This window comes from Protopterus annectens, chromosome 15.part0 (assembly GCF_019279795.1).
Source record: "Protopterus annectens isolate FY-2018-M chromosome 15.part0, PAN1.0, whole genome shotgun sequence".
NCBI lineage: Eukaryota > Metazoa > Chordata > Ceratodontiformes > Protopteridae > Protopterus > Protopterus annectens.
The window spans coordinates 649,561,344-649,577,252 of record NC_056749.1 but is presented as its reverse complement, the minus strand read 5'-3'; the positions used below and the strand labels follow the sequence as shown (position 1 = coordinate 649,577,252).

At 37.5% G+C, this 15,909-nt stretch overlaps 1 protein-coding gene across 1 annotated transcript in view; it reads right to left on the bottom strand.

Annotated features, from left to right (window-relative positions):
* Positions 1-15,909, bottom strand: part of DOCK11 (dedicator of cytokinesis 11) — a 1,858,863-nt gene that overhangs the window by 20,638 nt on the left and 1,822,316 nt on the right. The window contains exon 51 of the mRNA XM_044057487.1: positions 7,235-7,335. Within this exon, the coding sequence (XP_043913422.1) occupies positions 7,235-7,335 (101 nt within the window). The remainder of the gene's footprint in view (positions 1-7,234; positions 7,336-15,909) is intronic.

Sequence of the window (15,909 nt, the reverse complement as noted above, 5' to 3'; positions counted from 1 at the left end):
CAGTTGCCTCTTCTCTTAAGATCATTTAATACAATTGCTGTCTCAAAACAATCACTAAAAACAGCAAAACATTCAAACTTCATAAACAATCTAGGCAAGTGATAAACATTCAGAAACAGAAAACATTTTTATTTTCTGGATTTGCAAAAAATAAAAGCGATTATCAGAAAAATACCAATAGTTTAGTGCAGATGGACTAAAATAAAGGAAGAAACATGTTTAATACATAAATTATTGTGTATGAGGCACAATACTTATAAATGCAGTAGTATTTATCTTCTTTGCAGATATTATGTAACACAATGGATGACAGATATCTCATTCATGAATGCTTTAAAGAAGCAATGTAATAAAATATTCAAATCTAATTGTACAACATTAAAAAATATAAGACAAGAAGTCTAGGGAAGGGAGTACAGATTCATAACTTTAGAAACATACAGTGATCTGTCCTTAACATTTCAGTTTATTGTTTTAACAGTTTGAGCTTATGAGCACAACAGTAAAAGCAATCTCTGTAACATATATGATAGATGAGTTTGCTAAGTGAGCACAAAAATAAACAAATACATAAATAAACTATTTAATTAAATAAATAATTAAATTAACTACTCGGGGATATTGGAACTAATTTACATAGTAACCCAGCCTTGGACCCACGTGTCCAAAGCAGTAAGAAAATTCTTCTAAAGAGTTAAAAAGGAAAAAGGAAACAGTCATGGACATTCAGAAGCCATATAGCTGAAACACGATGTCCTTAAGGGATCGTTTGCATATATCCCAATGGCCCCTATTCTAGGAAGTTTAAGGTATCACACAGTGAAAACTCTAGCCCGGCTAGGTTTGTTTTGTAGTTTTTCCAACTGAATTAACTGACATGCAGAGGAATGACTTCACTGAAGAGATGGATGCTTGTAGCACAGTCTAAAAAGGTGGGAAAACAAATCTAAAAATGGAAGTTCATATAGTAAAAATATAAAGCAGATTGAACAGAACAAAGTGGCAAGATACTGTAGCTTGGTGTGCTGATATAACACAGTTTAAACTACAAAATGGCAGCTGAACTTTCAGCCTGTGAGTCTATGAGGTGTGGATATAGTTTTAAAGACAGAACTTGGCCAAAAAACAAGGATACTTAATTATTCTATAGAAATATTGCTCATTTTCCTAAAATGAGCACAACTCTTCAGAAAAGTACCTTTAGCACATATAAAGTGTTTCATGTAGCTGACAAACACTTGGGTTACTTGTTGTGAAAAAAGCACAAGCTTAGAATCTGAAAAAGAAATGTATGTTGATACAACTGATATTTACAGAGTACAGAACACTGCAGGGAAAGAAAGTTCTTGTCAGAACTTATTGATAAATGACAAGAATCTAGAACTTAAACTGGGCAACAGGCCAGACTCTAATATTTTGAATGCAAAAACAAACGTATAACTCACTATTTAGGCAGCGACAAGCAAAAAAAACATTGCAAAAAAATGTATTGATGTCAAGGATTAATATAAAGTCCTGAGGCTTGAACACAACTTTCTTTGAAGTCAACAGTTCCTTAGGAGCCTCTAAGGAACTGTTGACTTCAAAGAAAGTTGTGCGAATGGTTTGTTCAAGCCTTAGGACTTTATATTAATCCTACCGAAGTTTTTATAACGGCAAGTGGTCTGTCTATTTTATCAAAGTATTTATGAAAGTGATTTTGAACGACACCTGCTTTTACATCAGTAAATTCTTTTGCAATTTTTTAAACAAGTTTACTTGGAACCATTCTTAATAGCAAGAAAGTTGTGTAGCAATAACTTTTTTTCAGCCGTGGAGTAACGACTTGATTTAAATATTGTATTATCTAATATTTTGAATGGAAGATCCTTTAAGGTTTAAGTTAAAGACAAACTGTGCAATTCCATGTTTACTGTTCGGGTCATGGATTCATACATGACAGACAAATGGAACTTAAGTATGTGTAAAAAAAATAAAAAGGTCACACAAGGTTTTACTTTAAGTAGCAGCAGTTCAACATACTAACAAAAAATGGACAGTGCCACATGAAAAAAGCTGTGGATGGTAATGCAAATTTATAACATCCAAAATGAAATGGGTAGTTGTCATTCCACTGATGTGTTTAGAAATTAAACAAAAAATATGCATGGTGTGAAGGAATAAAAGGTTGCAAAGACTTAAGAGAGAGTAAAATATATATTCTTCTACATGTTTGCATATACTGTGCATGTTTCAAGGGAAAAATAAGAGGAATTACATTCCTAGAGTGGTGCAGTATCGAAAAACAATGCCAGAACAAACCAAAGTCCTGAGGGAAAACCAGGACGGCTTTTCCCAGGCATTGTGTGTTAGGCAGGACAGTACACCTTTAAGCTGAATCCTGGCATTCTCCCTGTAGTGCATGCCCTCACATGTATGACAGTGGCCATGAGGCAAAAATTAGTAAAATCTCAAATGTATGGAAGAAATTGGGTCAATGCTAGATGAACTGAGCCATCAAAGTGGGTAAACAGTATTGTGACACTAGTGAAACTGAAACAAATCTGTAAACGTGTTAACCCACATGACTTGAATAAGTCTAGTTAGACAGAACACTGTCCTCTTAAAACTGTTGAGGAAACTGTAGTGGTGATGCCAAGTGCTAAGTATTCTTCAATGATGGGCACCTATCATAGGATTTGGCAGGTAATTCTGTATGACAAAGGCTTAAATTTGTGTAAGTTTAACATCATCCTGGATAACATCAATTAGCTGCAGATGCTGTTTGGAACCAAATTAGCACCAGAGGTCTTCCAAAGAGCGACTGCAAATATTGTGGAAGGCTTGGATGTGGTAATGACTACTATACATTGCATACTGGTCTGGAATGAAACACAATCAGAACATGACCTCATACTAATAAAGTTGTTGGAAGGTGCAAAGTAATATCATGAAACTATGCCAAAAGAAGTGTCATATAGCTTTTAATTCCATAAAGTACATGGGACACATCCTCAGTTAGCATGGAGTACAGTCCTTGCCTGACAAAGCCAAGGGTGTAGTACAAATCTAATGTGCCTGAAGACAAGAAAGCTTTGCAGAGATTATTAGGAATTGATTAATGTCTTGTAAAGTTCCTGTCAAATTTGTCCAAAGTCTCAATTTCATTGCAAAAAAAAAGAAAATGATAAAATATTGAGTGGTTGTAGGAATTTGAACAAGAAAACATCTTCAGAATCTTGAAGACATAGGTCATAGAATATTTACTATCAAAATGTCGAGGAAGCTTTCCTCGACCATTCACAACAACAAAATAAAATCCTGATGCTTGCTTAGAATGTCAATTCCTTCAAAGGAAAGAATCAACATTCGACCAGTCACCATCCTAAAAAAAAACATCTGCTACGAAGCAGAAAATATCTTACCATTTTGCAGGGGGGGAAAGCCCCCCGGAACCCCCCATGAGGGGGGCTATGCCCTCCACATCCCCTGCTACTTATACATTTTAACTCCAAGATTGCACTACAGTGAGGAAAAGAGTAATTTTCCCAATCCCCATTGTAGTTCGATGCCCTTCGAAATACCAACAGTCCAAACTACAAACACAATCTCCTTATTCATGTTTCACAGTCGACAGGAATTGTGTTTGTAGTTTTGTCTCTCTGCCGCTCTGTGTTCGTCCTTCCAACTGTCGAGGAAAGCCACCTCGACATTTTGATTGTAAGCCATCATAGAAGTATCTACCTTGAAGTATTACGTCAACAATCCACTGGTCCTGTAAGTAGATACCAGTCACTACCATCCATGGGGCAGTATTACTAGAGAAGGGACTTCCAGTAGCATCTGATCTGCAACATTAACAGATACAAAAACATAATGTGCACAGACTGACAGAGATCTGCTGGTCATTGTGTATGGTTGTGGAAAATATTCATACGAAGAAGCCATTTGTTGCTAGAATTTGATCATAAGCCACTTTAGAATATCTTGCCAAAAACATTAGGCTGAACATCATCAAGACTAGAGAGAGTGAGATTTGCTACAAAACCTGTAGAAATTTCATATTACTATTACGTCTAAACCTGGAAAACATGTATTTTGCTGATGTTCTAAGACAAACATATAGGTTCATGGGTAGGTACTAGGCTATCTGCCCGAAGGCATTTATAAGCCTAGCCAGAATGTGTTGGCTTTCACCGCCCCCTTATTTTAGTTCCCTGTGCCTCTGTCCAGCAGAGCCACTGAAGTGATCCTCAGGGTAAACTTTCTGTTTCCCATCCACTCGTCAAGGTTTCTCTTGAAGAGTGCTAGCGAGGAGCTCTGCTTAATGTAGATTGGAACCTTGTTCCAAAGCATGGGAAGTCTCTGGGACAGCAATCTATCCCTCCAGCACATCCTATTTTTTGTTGTGATGAGGTTTAGATCCCTAGAGCATGTGGCTCGAGGGGATAAGGTTTTCTTTAGCTGGAGCATGTCCAACAATTCTGGGTTGGACATGGCCTTGTATGTCAGGCAGAGATCACCTCTGAGCAGCTGTATGCATCCGAGTACAGGTGGAGTTTCTTCAGTCGAGCTGCATAGGACATTTGTTTGAGGCCAATGATCCTCTTGGTGAGGTACTTCTGTGGTCTTTCCAGCTGTTGCAGGTGTCTTGTATGGTACATCCCAAATGGGGCGTTGTACTCTATGATGGGTCTGATGAGTGATGTGTAGAGGGGCACAATGGCCTCTTCTGATCTGAATGCAAACCCTTTTGTGATTAGGTGGGCCACATAGAAGGATTTTCTAACCACTTTGGCAATGTGATTATCAAAGGAGGGATTACTATCTACTTGGGTCCCCAGATCCCTTATTACGTTTTCCGTATTTAGGGGACTACCACCTATGTGGTAGTTTGTAGGTACTTTGTTATTTCCAAAGGGAATAACTATGCACTTTTTGGCATTTAGCTTGAGGCCATGATTTTGACACCAGGTATCCGTCTCAGTGAGACCCTTTTGGAGGATGTCTGTCAGCCAGGGAGTCAATTATAGCCCCTAGTTTGCAGTCGTCTGCGAACTTGGTCAGCCATAGTCCTCCTGTGCTTGTCTGTACCTCTGAAAAGTTTATGCCGAACAGGAGGGGTCCTAGAACTGAGCCATGGGGAATGCTACTTGTAACCGGTTAAGAGTCAGACCTAGCTCCCACAACTCTCACCATGTGGGTTCTGTCCGTGAGCCAATTGGCAACCCATCTTGTGACATAGGGGTTTATGTTCAGGCTGGTGAGCGTGTCTATAATTCAAGAATGGGGAATGGTGTTGAAGGCCTTTGCGAGGTCTAGGTAGGCTGTGTGTATCACCTTTCCCTTGTCTATAGCCTTGGTAACTGTCTCAAAGAAGTCCACCAGGTTTAGGAGGCATGATCTGCCCTTAAAGCCGAACTGTGTAGGGTCCAGGGTTTGGAGGTTCCCAATGTCTCTGTTAATGAGTTCCATGATGATGCGCTCCATAGCCTTGCAGACCAAGCTAGTCAGGCTTATAGGGCGATAGTTTCCGTGGTCTGTTGTGCTCCACCTTTGTGGAGCGGAATAACCATTGCTGTGCACCACTCTATGGGTACATAGCCTGTAGAGAGACTGAGTTTGAACAGTGTGTTTAGGTGAGAGGTTAGTTTGTCTTTGAGCTCGTTTAGGACGCAGCCTGGGACACCATCCAGCCCCAGTGATGCTGTGTTTTTGGCTTTGGAGAGGGCTATTTTAACCTGAGTGTCTGTGATTTCAGGTGCTCTACATTCTTCTGGTACGGTTATGGGCCTTTTTGGGGGTGAGAGTGGGGTGACGTTTGCATTGACCCTGTCTGCCAGGATGTTGGCAATATCGGTTGATTCAGTGTATTTTGTGCCATTCTGCACTAACTCCGAGCAGATCTGAGTATTGACACTTAGATTCTTGACACAGCTAAAGAATGCCTTGTGGTTATCTTTGGAGTCCTTGGCAAGTTTTCTTTCAAAGCTCGCCTTGGACGATTTTATGAGGGATTGTAGTTTCTTGCTGATACTGATCAGGGATGTTTTCCCTTCTTGGGATTTTACTCATTTCTGTACTAGTTTCCTCCTTCTATTGTATAGCTTGTTTATGTCAGGGGTCCACCAGACTGGTTTCCTTTTCTTAGAGTAGTGAGTCTTGGTTTTGCTTGGGATAGCATGATCCGTGCATTCTTGTAGGTGCCCATAGAATGCATTAGTAAAGGATTTTGCAGCTTGGACAGCGTTATCCTTTAGCATGGGGGCTTTGAAACTTTCCACCTCCGTCTTAAGTAACGTGAAGTTTGCTTTCGAAAAGTTTTTTATTTTTTTTTCATATATTTATATTTGAAGGAAACCATGCAAGAGCTATAAAATAAAGATCTGGAAGTACTGACACTAGTTTTACATTTTCTAGTGCTTGAAAGAAAAGTGAGAATTCAACAACCACAGAAATATAACAATCTTACATATGAAGACAAATAGAAACTTCCTTTTCTTGTAAGCCCACACTTTTGCTTAAACGATGAGCTACAGTATACTGATGGACTAGTGTTCAAAGGTAACATTGTAGCTATACCTCCATGTTGGCTAGGATACAGGAAGGTCACCTGGGTAATAAAAAATTTAAAACTGAGAAACAGCTGTCATGTTTTTGGCTTGGGATAAACTCAGATCACATAAATTGTCAGGTCCTGTGCCATGTCTAGTATGCTACAAAAGAATGTACCATGAAAATAAATGATTCTGTCTGACATACCAGACTTCCCCCAAGTAAAGACTGGAGTACATCTAGTTCAGTAACAAGATGCATGCGACCTCATACCTTTCAACTGTCCAGATTTTGTAGATTCCTCAGATTTTGGTCTCATATGATCTGTTCTGTTCCTCATAACATCCATGATATAAATTAAGGAAACATTTACTCACTCAGATGAGGAATACAATGATGTTTCCTACAGAATTTCTACTGCAATAAATAAATAAATAAACATCAGGGAATAACTGATAATTATTTTTGGCAAGGCTTGTATATCCGACATCATTTCTAAGAGTGGAGAGGTAAAGCAGCAGTTTGAAATTAAATGATTTGGGTTGCATTATTGCTTTGTCAAGTATCCTAATGACTGGATATCCCTTCATAATGAATTGCACTTTGAGTTCCTGTGAAAGTACTTGGTAAAAAGCAATTTTTACAGTTAGTCTTGCATAGTTGTAAAAAAAAAATATTATGTTTTAGCCAGACAACTTACCTGAATATCTCTTTCAAGTCATTCACTTTTTTACTTGGATATTTGCTAGATTTTCCATCACTGAGAAATGCTCTGGCATATGCCAGAGGACCTGCATTTACCTAAAAGACAAGAAAAAAAGAAGGAATTATCTGATAAAGTTATTATGACATCAAATGTGTCTTGAACAGGTTTAGGTAGTTACATATTTTTTAAACAGGTTTTCAAAATAACCTACAAATTCGATCAGTGCACTAAAGCACTGCTGGAAGTGACCATGCAGACCAAAAAAAATTGAATGTGAAAGCACTGAGTACATTCACCACTTGGTTTACAGCTAGAGTAAATAGTTTTCAAACTGAAGTATGAATTGCAGTATGTAATATAAAAGTACAAATACTTTGAACAAATTACAAACATTATGGAATCAAGGCATATTAAAAGACTAAAATTATACTTTCACATGAAACATTAAGGACAGGAAAAAAGAAAATTATGCTAAACAGCCACCCAAGCAAAACGTAGGTGGCATATCTACACCTATGGGGATGAAATGGATGCCTCACTGAATAAGCATGCACACATAATGTACAATACAAGAACGGACTTGGTGTGAGGGGAGCTTTTACGGATATCTCTTATTGTTACTAAGTGATCCTCACTGAAGTGACCCATTTACACAAACCAGAGAGTTGTTTGCCAGTTTAGCAATTAATCTCATTTTTTGACAAAAATTTGTCAGCATTGCGCAGGACTGTATCTAGCACAGCTGCCCCCCCCCCCCACCACACATATACACACACACACACACACACACACACACACACACACTAAATTAATCCTATTACGTCAGCACATGTATACATGTTAAAAAAACTAAATAAAACCTGCTGCACTAACTTATCTGTTAGGGAAATGGGTTAATGCTGAGCATAGACGCCGGAAGCTGTTAAAGACTGGGGGGGTGGGGGGTGACAGGGGCACTTAGTGAAGTAAAAAGGGTAATTTTTTTCATAACTATTTGCTACCACAACACAGGTTCACTTGGAGGAAATTTAAGCTTAGCCAATTCCCTTTTGGTGCTTGAATTAACATTTTCTGATTGGTCTTAGCTATCCCCATGGCTGATAATTGTATATTAGCCCTAGTGAGAACAACTGTGATCATACCATAGATAATTTGAGGGGGCCATGTAAGGAATGCAGCATTTAGGAACTGCCTCTATCCATTAGTGGCATGAGGAGAAATTCTGAAGTACATTTTCTATTACCCATCCTTAGGTTTCATTTGAATATGGATGGATGAGCTTTGATTTATTTTTATGGATAGTCTGTTCCAGAACAGTGGTAGCCTCTGTGATATATATCCATCTCTCCACATCATTCAGTTTAGATACCTGGACTGAGTATTTCTAATGCCATTTGACTCGCTGATGTTCAGTAGGTCCATCTGTATTATGTCGGAGGATGCTTTGTATGCCAGACATGTCACCTCTAAGCACACTGTAGGATACTGAGTATAGTAATAAATCTTTGAGGTGGTCCATGAAAGACCTATTGTTTAGGACTTGTATCCTTTTAGTAAGGTATCTCTGAAGGTATTCCAATTGTTGCATGGGGCTGGACAGATACATGCCAAAGTGGGCATGCCAAAGTGGGCATTACACAAAATGATTGACATAATGAGAGCTTTGTAAAGGGGGACAACATCTCTAGATCTAGTCACAATCAATTTGTTTATAAGCTGTGCAATACAGAAAGGCTTTCTTATGACTCTGGGCACATGTTGGTCAAAAGTTAGGTCACTGTACGCACAAGTTCCCAAATGCCAAACAATTGGATCAGTTCTCAGAGGGCATTGTCATGATTTTGACACCAGTTATTATTTGGGACAAACCTTCCTGCATGATGGCTAAGTCATTTGGGGATTCAATAACTTCCCCTAGCTTGCAGTCATCTCAAACTTAGCTGGCCAAAGTTCTTTGGTATTTCCTTTTACTTTTTTGAGATGTACATGCCAAACAGAAAAAGTCGCAGCACTCAGCAACCCTGGGGGACTCCATTGGTGACTGGTCTCTTCCCCTGTTTTGATCTCCTGCATCCTGTGAGCCAAGTTTGCAATGCAGCTGGGATTGTAAGTGCTTGCTCCTACATTATTCATCTTTTGTACTCCACCTGAGAAGGGGATTGTGTCAAAAGGCTTGGACAGGTCAAGGTAATGTGGTGTGAACTGTTTTACCTTCATCCATTGCTTTGGTAACAAGAGTAAAGCTTAAAATTTGCCCATGATTTTCAGCCTTTCACACTTTCCTCTGGGCTGTTTTCAAACACATTTTTAGGGCCTGCCTGATTGTATTAAATTATATTCCTTGTATAATACAGAACACTTGTTAGACTTAAGTTAGAGCGCATTTTAAATTTATTGTTTAAACATTTTTCCAGTAGGCAATGAAACAAAAATGTATTAACCAATAATGACAAAACTCCTCTATTCAGAACATTTCCATCGTAAATGTCTATTTCCACACACACCTGCATTTTAAATGTATTGTTTGAACATTTTTCAACTAGGCAGTGAAGCAAAATGCATTCAGCAGTAGAATGCATTCCCCTTCCACTGTAGTCTTAAGAAAACGAATGGTGCAATTAATGCTTTGCCATATTTTTTAATAAAGATGAGGAAATGAGAATCTGTGTGGCAAACATTCAGCAGGGAACATTACTGTTTCATGAAAAGTACAGCATTCGGAATAAGACACCGCATTCAAAGAACTAGATATGTTACAACACATTATAAGTGTTCTCTTTTCTTGTAACATTTTCTAGAACTGCAGTTTACATTTGAGACTTCTGGAACTAGAGACATACATTTTTATTTTTATAATGTGGGCATCTGCAATGTGTACAACAATATTTATATGTCTCATCATTTGAACAGAGTGATAATATTTCCATATTTTATATACTAGGACCTTTGTGTCCCACTAGACACTGAATGCAGATCAGCTGGAGAGCCCAGTTAACATTTATTTATTTATTTAATTTATTTTACATTTGTTGATCGGGATAGTCCGACTGGATGCATGTCCACTTTCAGCGAAGGCCCGGGGAGAAAAGCTCCAAGGAATAACAAATCATCATAACGTGTCACATATTACAAATAACAAATATATTATTTGCAGAGATTAGATGGGCAGACAATACAAATTACATATAGAATATTTTCAGTGATTAGAGGAGCAAACATTCTAACAAATCATCAGGTAATATTATTCAGCGAGAGAAAACCGGATAAAATTACATAGTAGGCTACCTAGCAGAGTTACACATTCCAGAGACAGGTTAACTAGGCTTGATACAGTGACATAGCCAGTCTGTTTCCAGGTGGTGTTTGAGCCTAGTTTTGAACTGACTAATTGAAGAAAGTAAGGTAATATCAGCTTCTACCTACAGAATTTACGAAGAGAGAGTCACCGGCTGAGTTATTAGTTTTACATATCTGAATAAGAAGTCTGTTGGAGGAGCGATATAGATAAAAATAAATATAACACACTAGGAATATATATATATATATATATATATATATATATATATATATATATATATATATATATATATATACACACACACACACACACACACACACACACACACACACACGTATAAAACAATGTTAAACTCCATGATAGAAGAACTGAGTCAGAGACATCAGGCTTCCACAAAAGTATATCTGAAACAGGCTCTTCAGTCTGTTGATTAAGATTTGTTCAGGTTTATGGATGCTTATTTTCTCTCATTTACTATATATTATTTTCATTTAATTCTTCCTTTGTCATTTATGACTTTCCTTCCATGCCCATTACAAACACTGTCATATTAGTGAGAAGACATATAAAAAAAAAACTAAAAACTTTTACCTCATTACATAGTGCAAAACCATATAAACAGTTTTGACAATTACAGAATTAAGCTGCAAGATGACTGTAATGAAAGGCTATATCTTACTTCCATGGCTGTAGACTCATCATAGAATATGGAAGCTCCCTATCACCAGAAACATGCATGTTTCACAACAAGCAGTATATGTCAGGAATGACAGAATTTAGCTGGTGAGGAGTTGCTTTAAATGAGGCAGACTGCCTAACTGGACAAAACATTTTGGGACATTATACCCTCTGAAATTATAACCACCTACTGAAAATATAACTGAAAATTATAACACGAAATTAAGAGCAAAAAGCAGGGAAATAAGTAATGCTGTTTTGGAAAGCAGAGCAGCTGAAACTGTGATTAGACCACCAGCGGGGCATTCATAGTACTTCTTTTCTCCTACCCTGACCCATAGTTTGCTACCTGTAGCCTAGCTAGCAAAACATGCAAGCTAAGACAGAACAGGGTTTTCTCTTTCTTTCATCATGCTCATTAAACGCTGCAGTCTTCCTTTGCTCATATATATAAAGGTACAGATGTAACTTTAAGACTTTGCAGTGGATAATTTGGGTGATACAACAGTCTTCAGGAGCTGTGGGGAAATAAAATCTTTTAGACAATATTCAAGGCAAAATTCAAAACTGAATAAGCTCTAAAAAGCTTTAATCCATGCAGCCAACAACATTCATGTGTTTCTTCTATACAAGTTTCTAATTTATTTAGATGAAAGAATTTTTGATAAAAATCATGGACTGACACAGTGTGCAGATGGGTAAAAAGTTTACACTTGCCAATGCAGATGCCTCTCCTCTCACTGTGTAACAACCACACTCCATTCTAATCACAATAAAAAAAAAAAAAGACAGAAAACGGAGCAACGGAGACTTTCTTTTCTGCATTGCTTCCGTTTCAAAGCCTTGATGTACTGGGTATGAGGAACACAAGTCCCATACACATGTGCAGTACATTAAAATGTTGATGCAGTATACCACAACAGGCGAAAGAACAGCAATCTGCCGTTATACAAAGACATTATTTAAGAAAAGTATTTTTTTCTTAAATAATGTAATTGTATAATAGCAATAACCAACTCCGTGGTTGTGGTATATTGAAAATTTGCCCACAATTGCCTTTGTTTAATCACTTGGGCTTCACCCTCATGATTAAATCACACCAACGGTGGGTAAATCTTCAATAAACCACACCACATCGTCGGTTACTGCTTAAATATTCCATAGTGTTGTCCAAATTCTGAAGTTCTGTTGACAATGTTCAGAAAGTTAACAGGAAAAGCAAGCTGATAAAATGCAAATGTTTAGCACAAGAAAAGGAAGCTGAGAAACTTGCAAAAAGTACAGTAGCAGAAAGATGCTGGTCACTACACCTCTTACCCCAAACAAGATGATACCAATAAAGAGGCATCACTCCTCATGGCATAACAAGTAAATACATAATCAATATTAAATAAATCAAATGCTGAAATGTTTTTAAGCATTAAATTAATTGCTTTATTGAGAATAGTTAATTTCTGTTGTACTTGCACTCACAACAGTCTCTGAAGGAATGTCAAGTGCTACATGACAAAGTTCATTTTCCTGCAAATTGGGTTAGGTTAAACACACTGCTCAATCTTAAGTACTGGAACTCCTATCAGACTACCCAGTTTACAGTACTAAGCCAACACACACACACACACACATATTTATTTATTTATATATATATATATATATATATATATATATATATATATATATATATATATATATATATATCTATATGGGTCTACTTTAAAATACCGACATGCAAAACACAGACGACGAGAACACAGAGACTGGAAGATCGACAACTGAGATGACCGTCAGTTTAAAAGCACGAAACTTCACATGCCCGACAAACCACAATCCCAACAATCAACAAAACAAAACAAATACCTTTTCCGAAAAACACACACAACACAAGCACAACAAAAACCTTACAAACCTACACTAAACCTTACATACACAACTATCTATGCACTGGCCTTAACCCAAACCCTAAGGTCCGTCACTATCACACACTCACCTAACCCACGCCCTAACCCTAACTCACTTAACCCACCCCTAACCCTGTCTGTCACTATCGCACACTTACCTTAACATGTCGGTGTTCTCAGCGTCGTGCTTTTAAACTGTTGGTCATCTCAGTTGTTGATCTTCCGGTCTTCAGTGTTCTCATCGTTGGTGTTTTGCGTGTCCGTGTTTTCAAGTAGACCCATATATAGATATATATGTATACACATACACACATACACAAAATGCTTGTAACACACACACAAACACTGACACACTCCAGTTTGAATTGCATTGCACTTAATTGAAGCATTTATCAACACTGTATCTAACTGCCAAAAATGAATTTGTAAAATATTTGCCGTCACAAAAAGTGTATCTAAAACTATACCACAAATAATTATACAGACTACTATGCTATACACATACTTGGAGATTTATTTTACATGGTACATAATAATTATATGCAAACCCATATTTTGCAGGGCACATTAAGGTTTTAGTGTGTTACCTGCCAGTTACTGTTAGTGCCTCACAGCATGACAGAAGTCTGCTTTTATGTCATTTCTACTTTGAAAGTGTAATTCATTATTTTTTGTCATTTCATGGCTCTACAAGTATACAGGACTTCTAGCTTAACAGCTTAGTTAAAGCTCGGTGTGCGAAAATGTGCTAACTTTCTCATCTGTAGTAACAGTACCCTTTTATTATACAGCCATTTCATTCTATATAAATGTTCCTGTATGAATTAAATGTTATATGACAGAGTCCACACTGATTTATTTCCATGTTGTAAAGTCATGCAGAAAATATATGGGGAAAGGTAGAAAGTACATAAAGAAAATGGTCAGTGTTTACTGACCGATGAGCCTAAACCTGCACGGGAAACATCGAAAACTTGCTTTATAACTCCAACTGCCAACATTTTGATCACCCATAATGCTATCTAATTTGATTCTAAATGATGTCAGCACAGAGTTTTCCCCTCAAATACAGAGCTAGTCTGTTCTACAATGACTTTAACCTTATTTGGAATAATACAGATTTTAAAAGGCCTGACCATATACTTGGATGAAACATACAACCTCCATTTATAGTTGTTTGTGTACTTTGGAGGTAATTATGTCACATAACTGATTGTACAACTGCATCATGAATGATCTTATTGCTATCAGACAGCCTCTTATCAGCGTGTATCATATAGTACACAAGTCCTTCTATGTACAGAAAATGAGACATTCATTAAGTTTTTTTTGTATATCATCTGGATGGATTCCACTTATTAATATCATCAAGAGAACAGACAAATATGAGCAGTGTACTTAAGTACTGGTTTGAAAACATTAGTAAGAACTGGAAGTAACACTGAGGTGAGTTTTTTATCGATAACTTAAAACTCTGAAGAGTTTTTTTTTTCAAGGAATGTAGTACGCTTCCTTCAGGTAACACTAAAATGTTTATGCAAATAAAAATTAGATTCAATATAAGTGCTGAAATATTTATAGTCATGCAGAAAATATATGGGGAAAGGTAGAAAGTACATAAAGAAAATGGTCAGTGTTTACTGACCGATGAGCCTAAACCTGCACGGGAAACATCGAAAACTTGCTTTATAACTCCCAGGGTTCGGACTAACAGCTTCAGGCTACGGGTCTGTTTAATCCGCTGTATTACTTGATGTTTGCTGCTAAATGTAGTTCAACATAGTCGCATTGCTTTTTTAAGCTCATAAAACTGTTGTAGTAATCTGCTCGTTTGCTTTTGATCTCTATAGCATTGTGTTTGGCACTATTACATCGCTGTGTTGAGATTATACTTTTTTCAGCTAGACCTGCTCATGCATCTTAGTACTAACTGATGTTGCCTAGATTACTCCTTTTTTTTTCGCTATAACGCTAAGCGTTATAGCGTTTGCACTGTGTTAGATGTGTTAAGCGTTAAAGCGTTTGCACTGTGTTAGATGTGTTAAGAGATACAGACTAATACTATTTCCTGCTCTACTTTGTATTTCTTTCTGCCTGTACACTTATCTAGCCAAGTTAGTACCTGGCCAGACTATCGTTAGAGTTACAGCCCTTTGCTACTAAACGGCATCACACACGTGGGGCTTCTTTATCGTTAGCTGGCGCGTATGCTGGTGTAAATACGCTAAGGTGCTTACAATTATCCTATGACCCGGCACTGATGGCTTATTTTCCATAGATGCCTCTGCTGCTAGCCTTATTTGGAGCTTGTTACCAACCATTTACCCATTTTTGCATACTAGGCTCGCTTAAGCCTAGCTGTACCTAAACGCCTACACTCCTTGCGAGTGAGCGCTGCAGTAGATAAGGGATGCACTCTTCGGTTCATCTCTGATAGTACCTCTGCAACGTTGAATCAGTACCTTCGGATTCTCTGCTCTGGTGTACCTCTTACACAGTACCCTAGTAGCTGTATCACTTATACTACTGTTAGTGAGTCCAACTACATATTTTTAATTAGCTTTACAAATAGTTTAACCTCCCTATATCCCCGCTATGACTTGTATACAATATATTACTCTGGTGAGTTACCAGCTGGTCTCATGACTGTTGCTACTTACAATATCTAGTGTTTAGAGTCTATCAAGTAGATCCAGGTTTACATTTTTTGCTTGTTTTATTTATAGCCCACTATTGATAATTTTTATATATTTTCCCGCTCTTAATCTTATCAGGGTTAGTTTTAGACAAGCTGT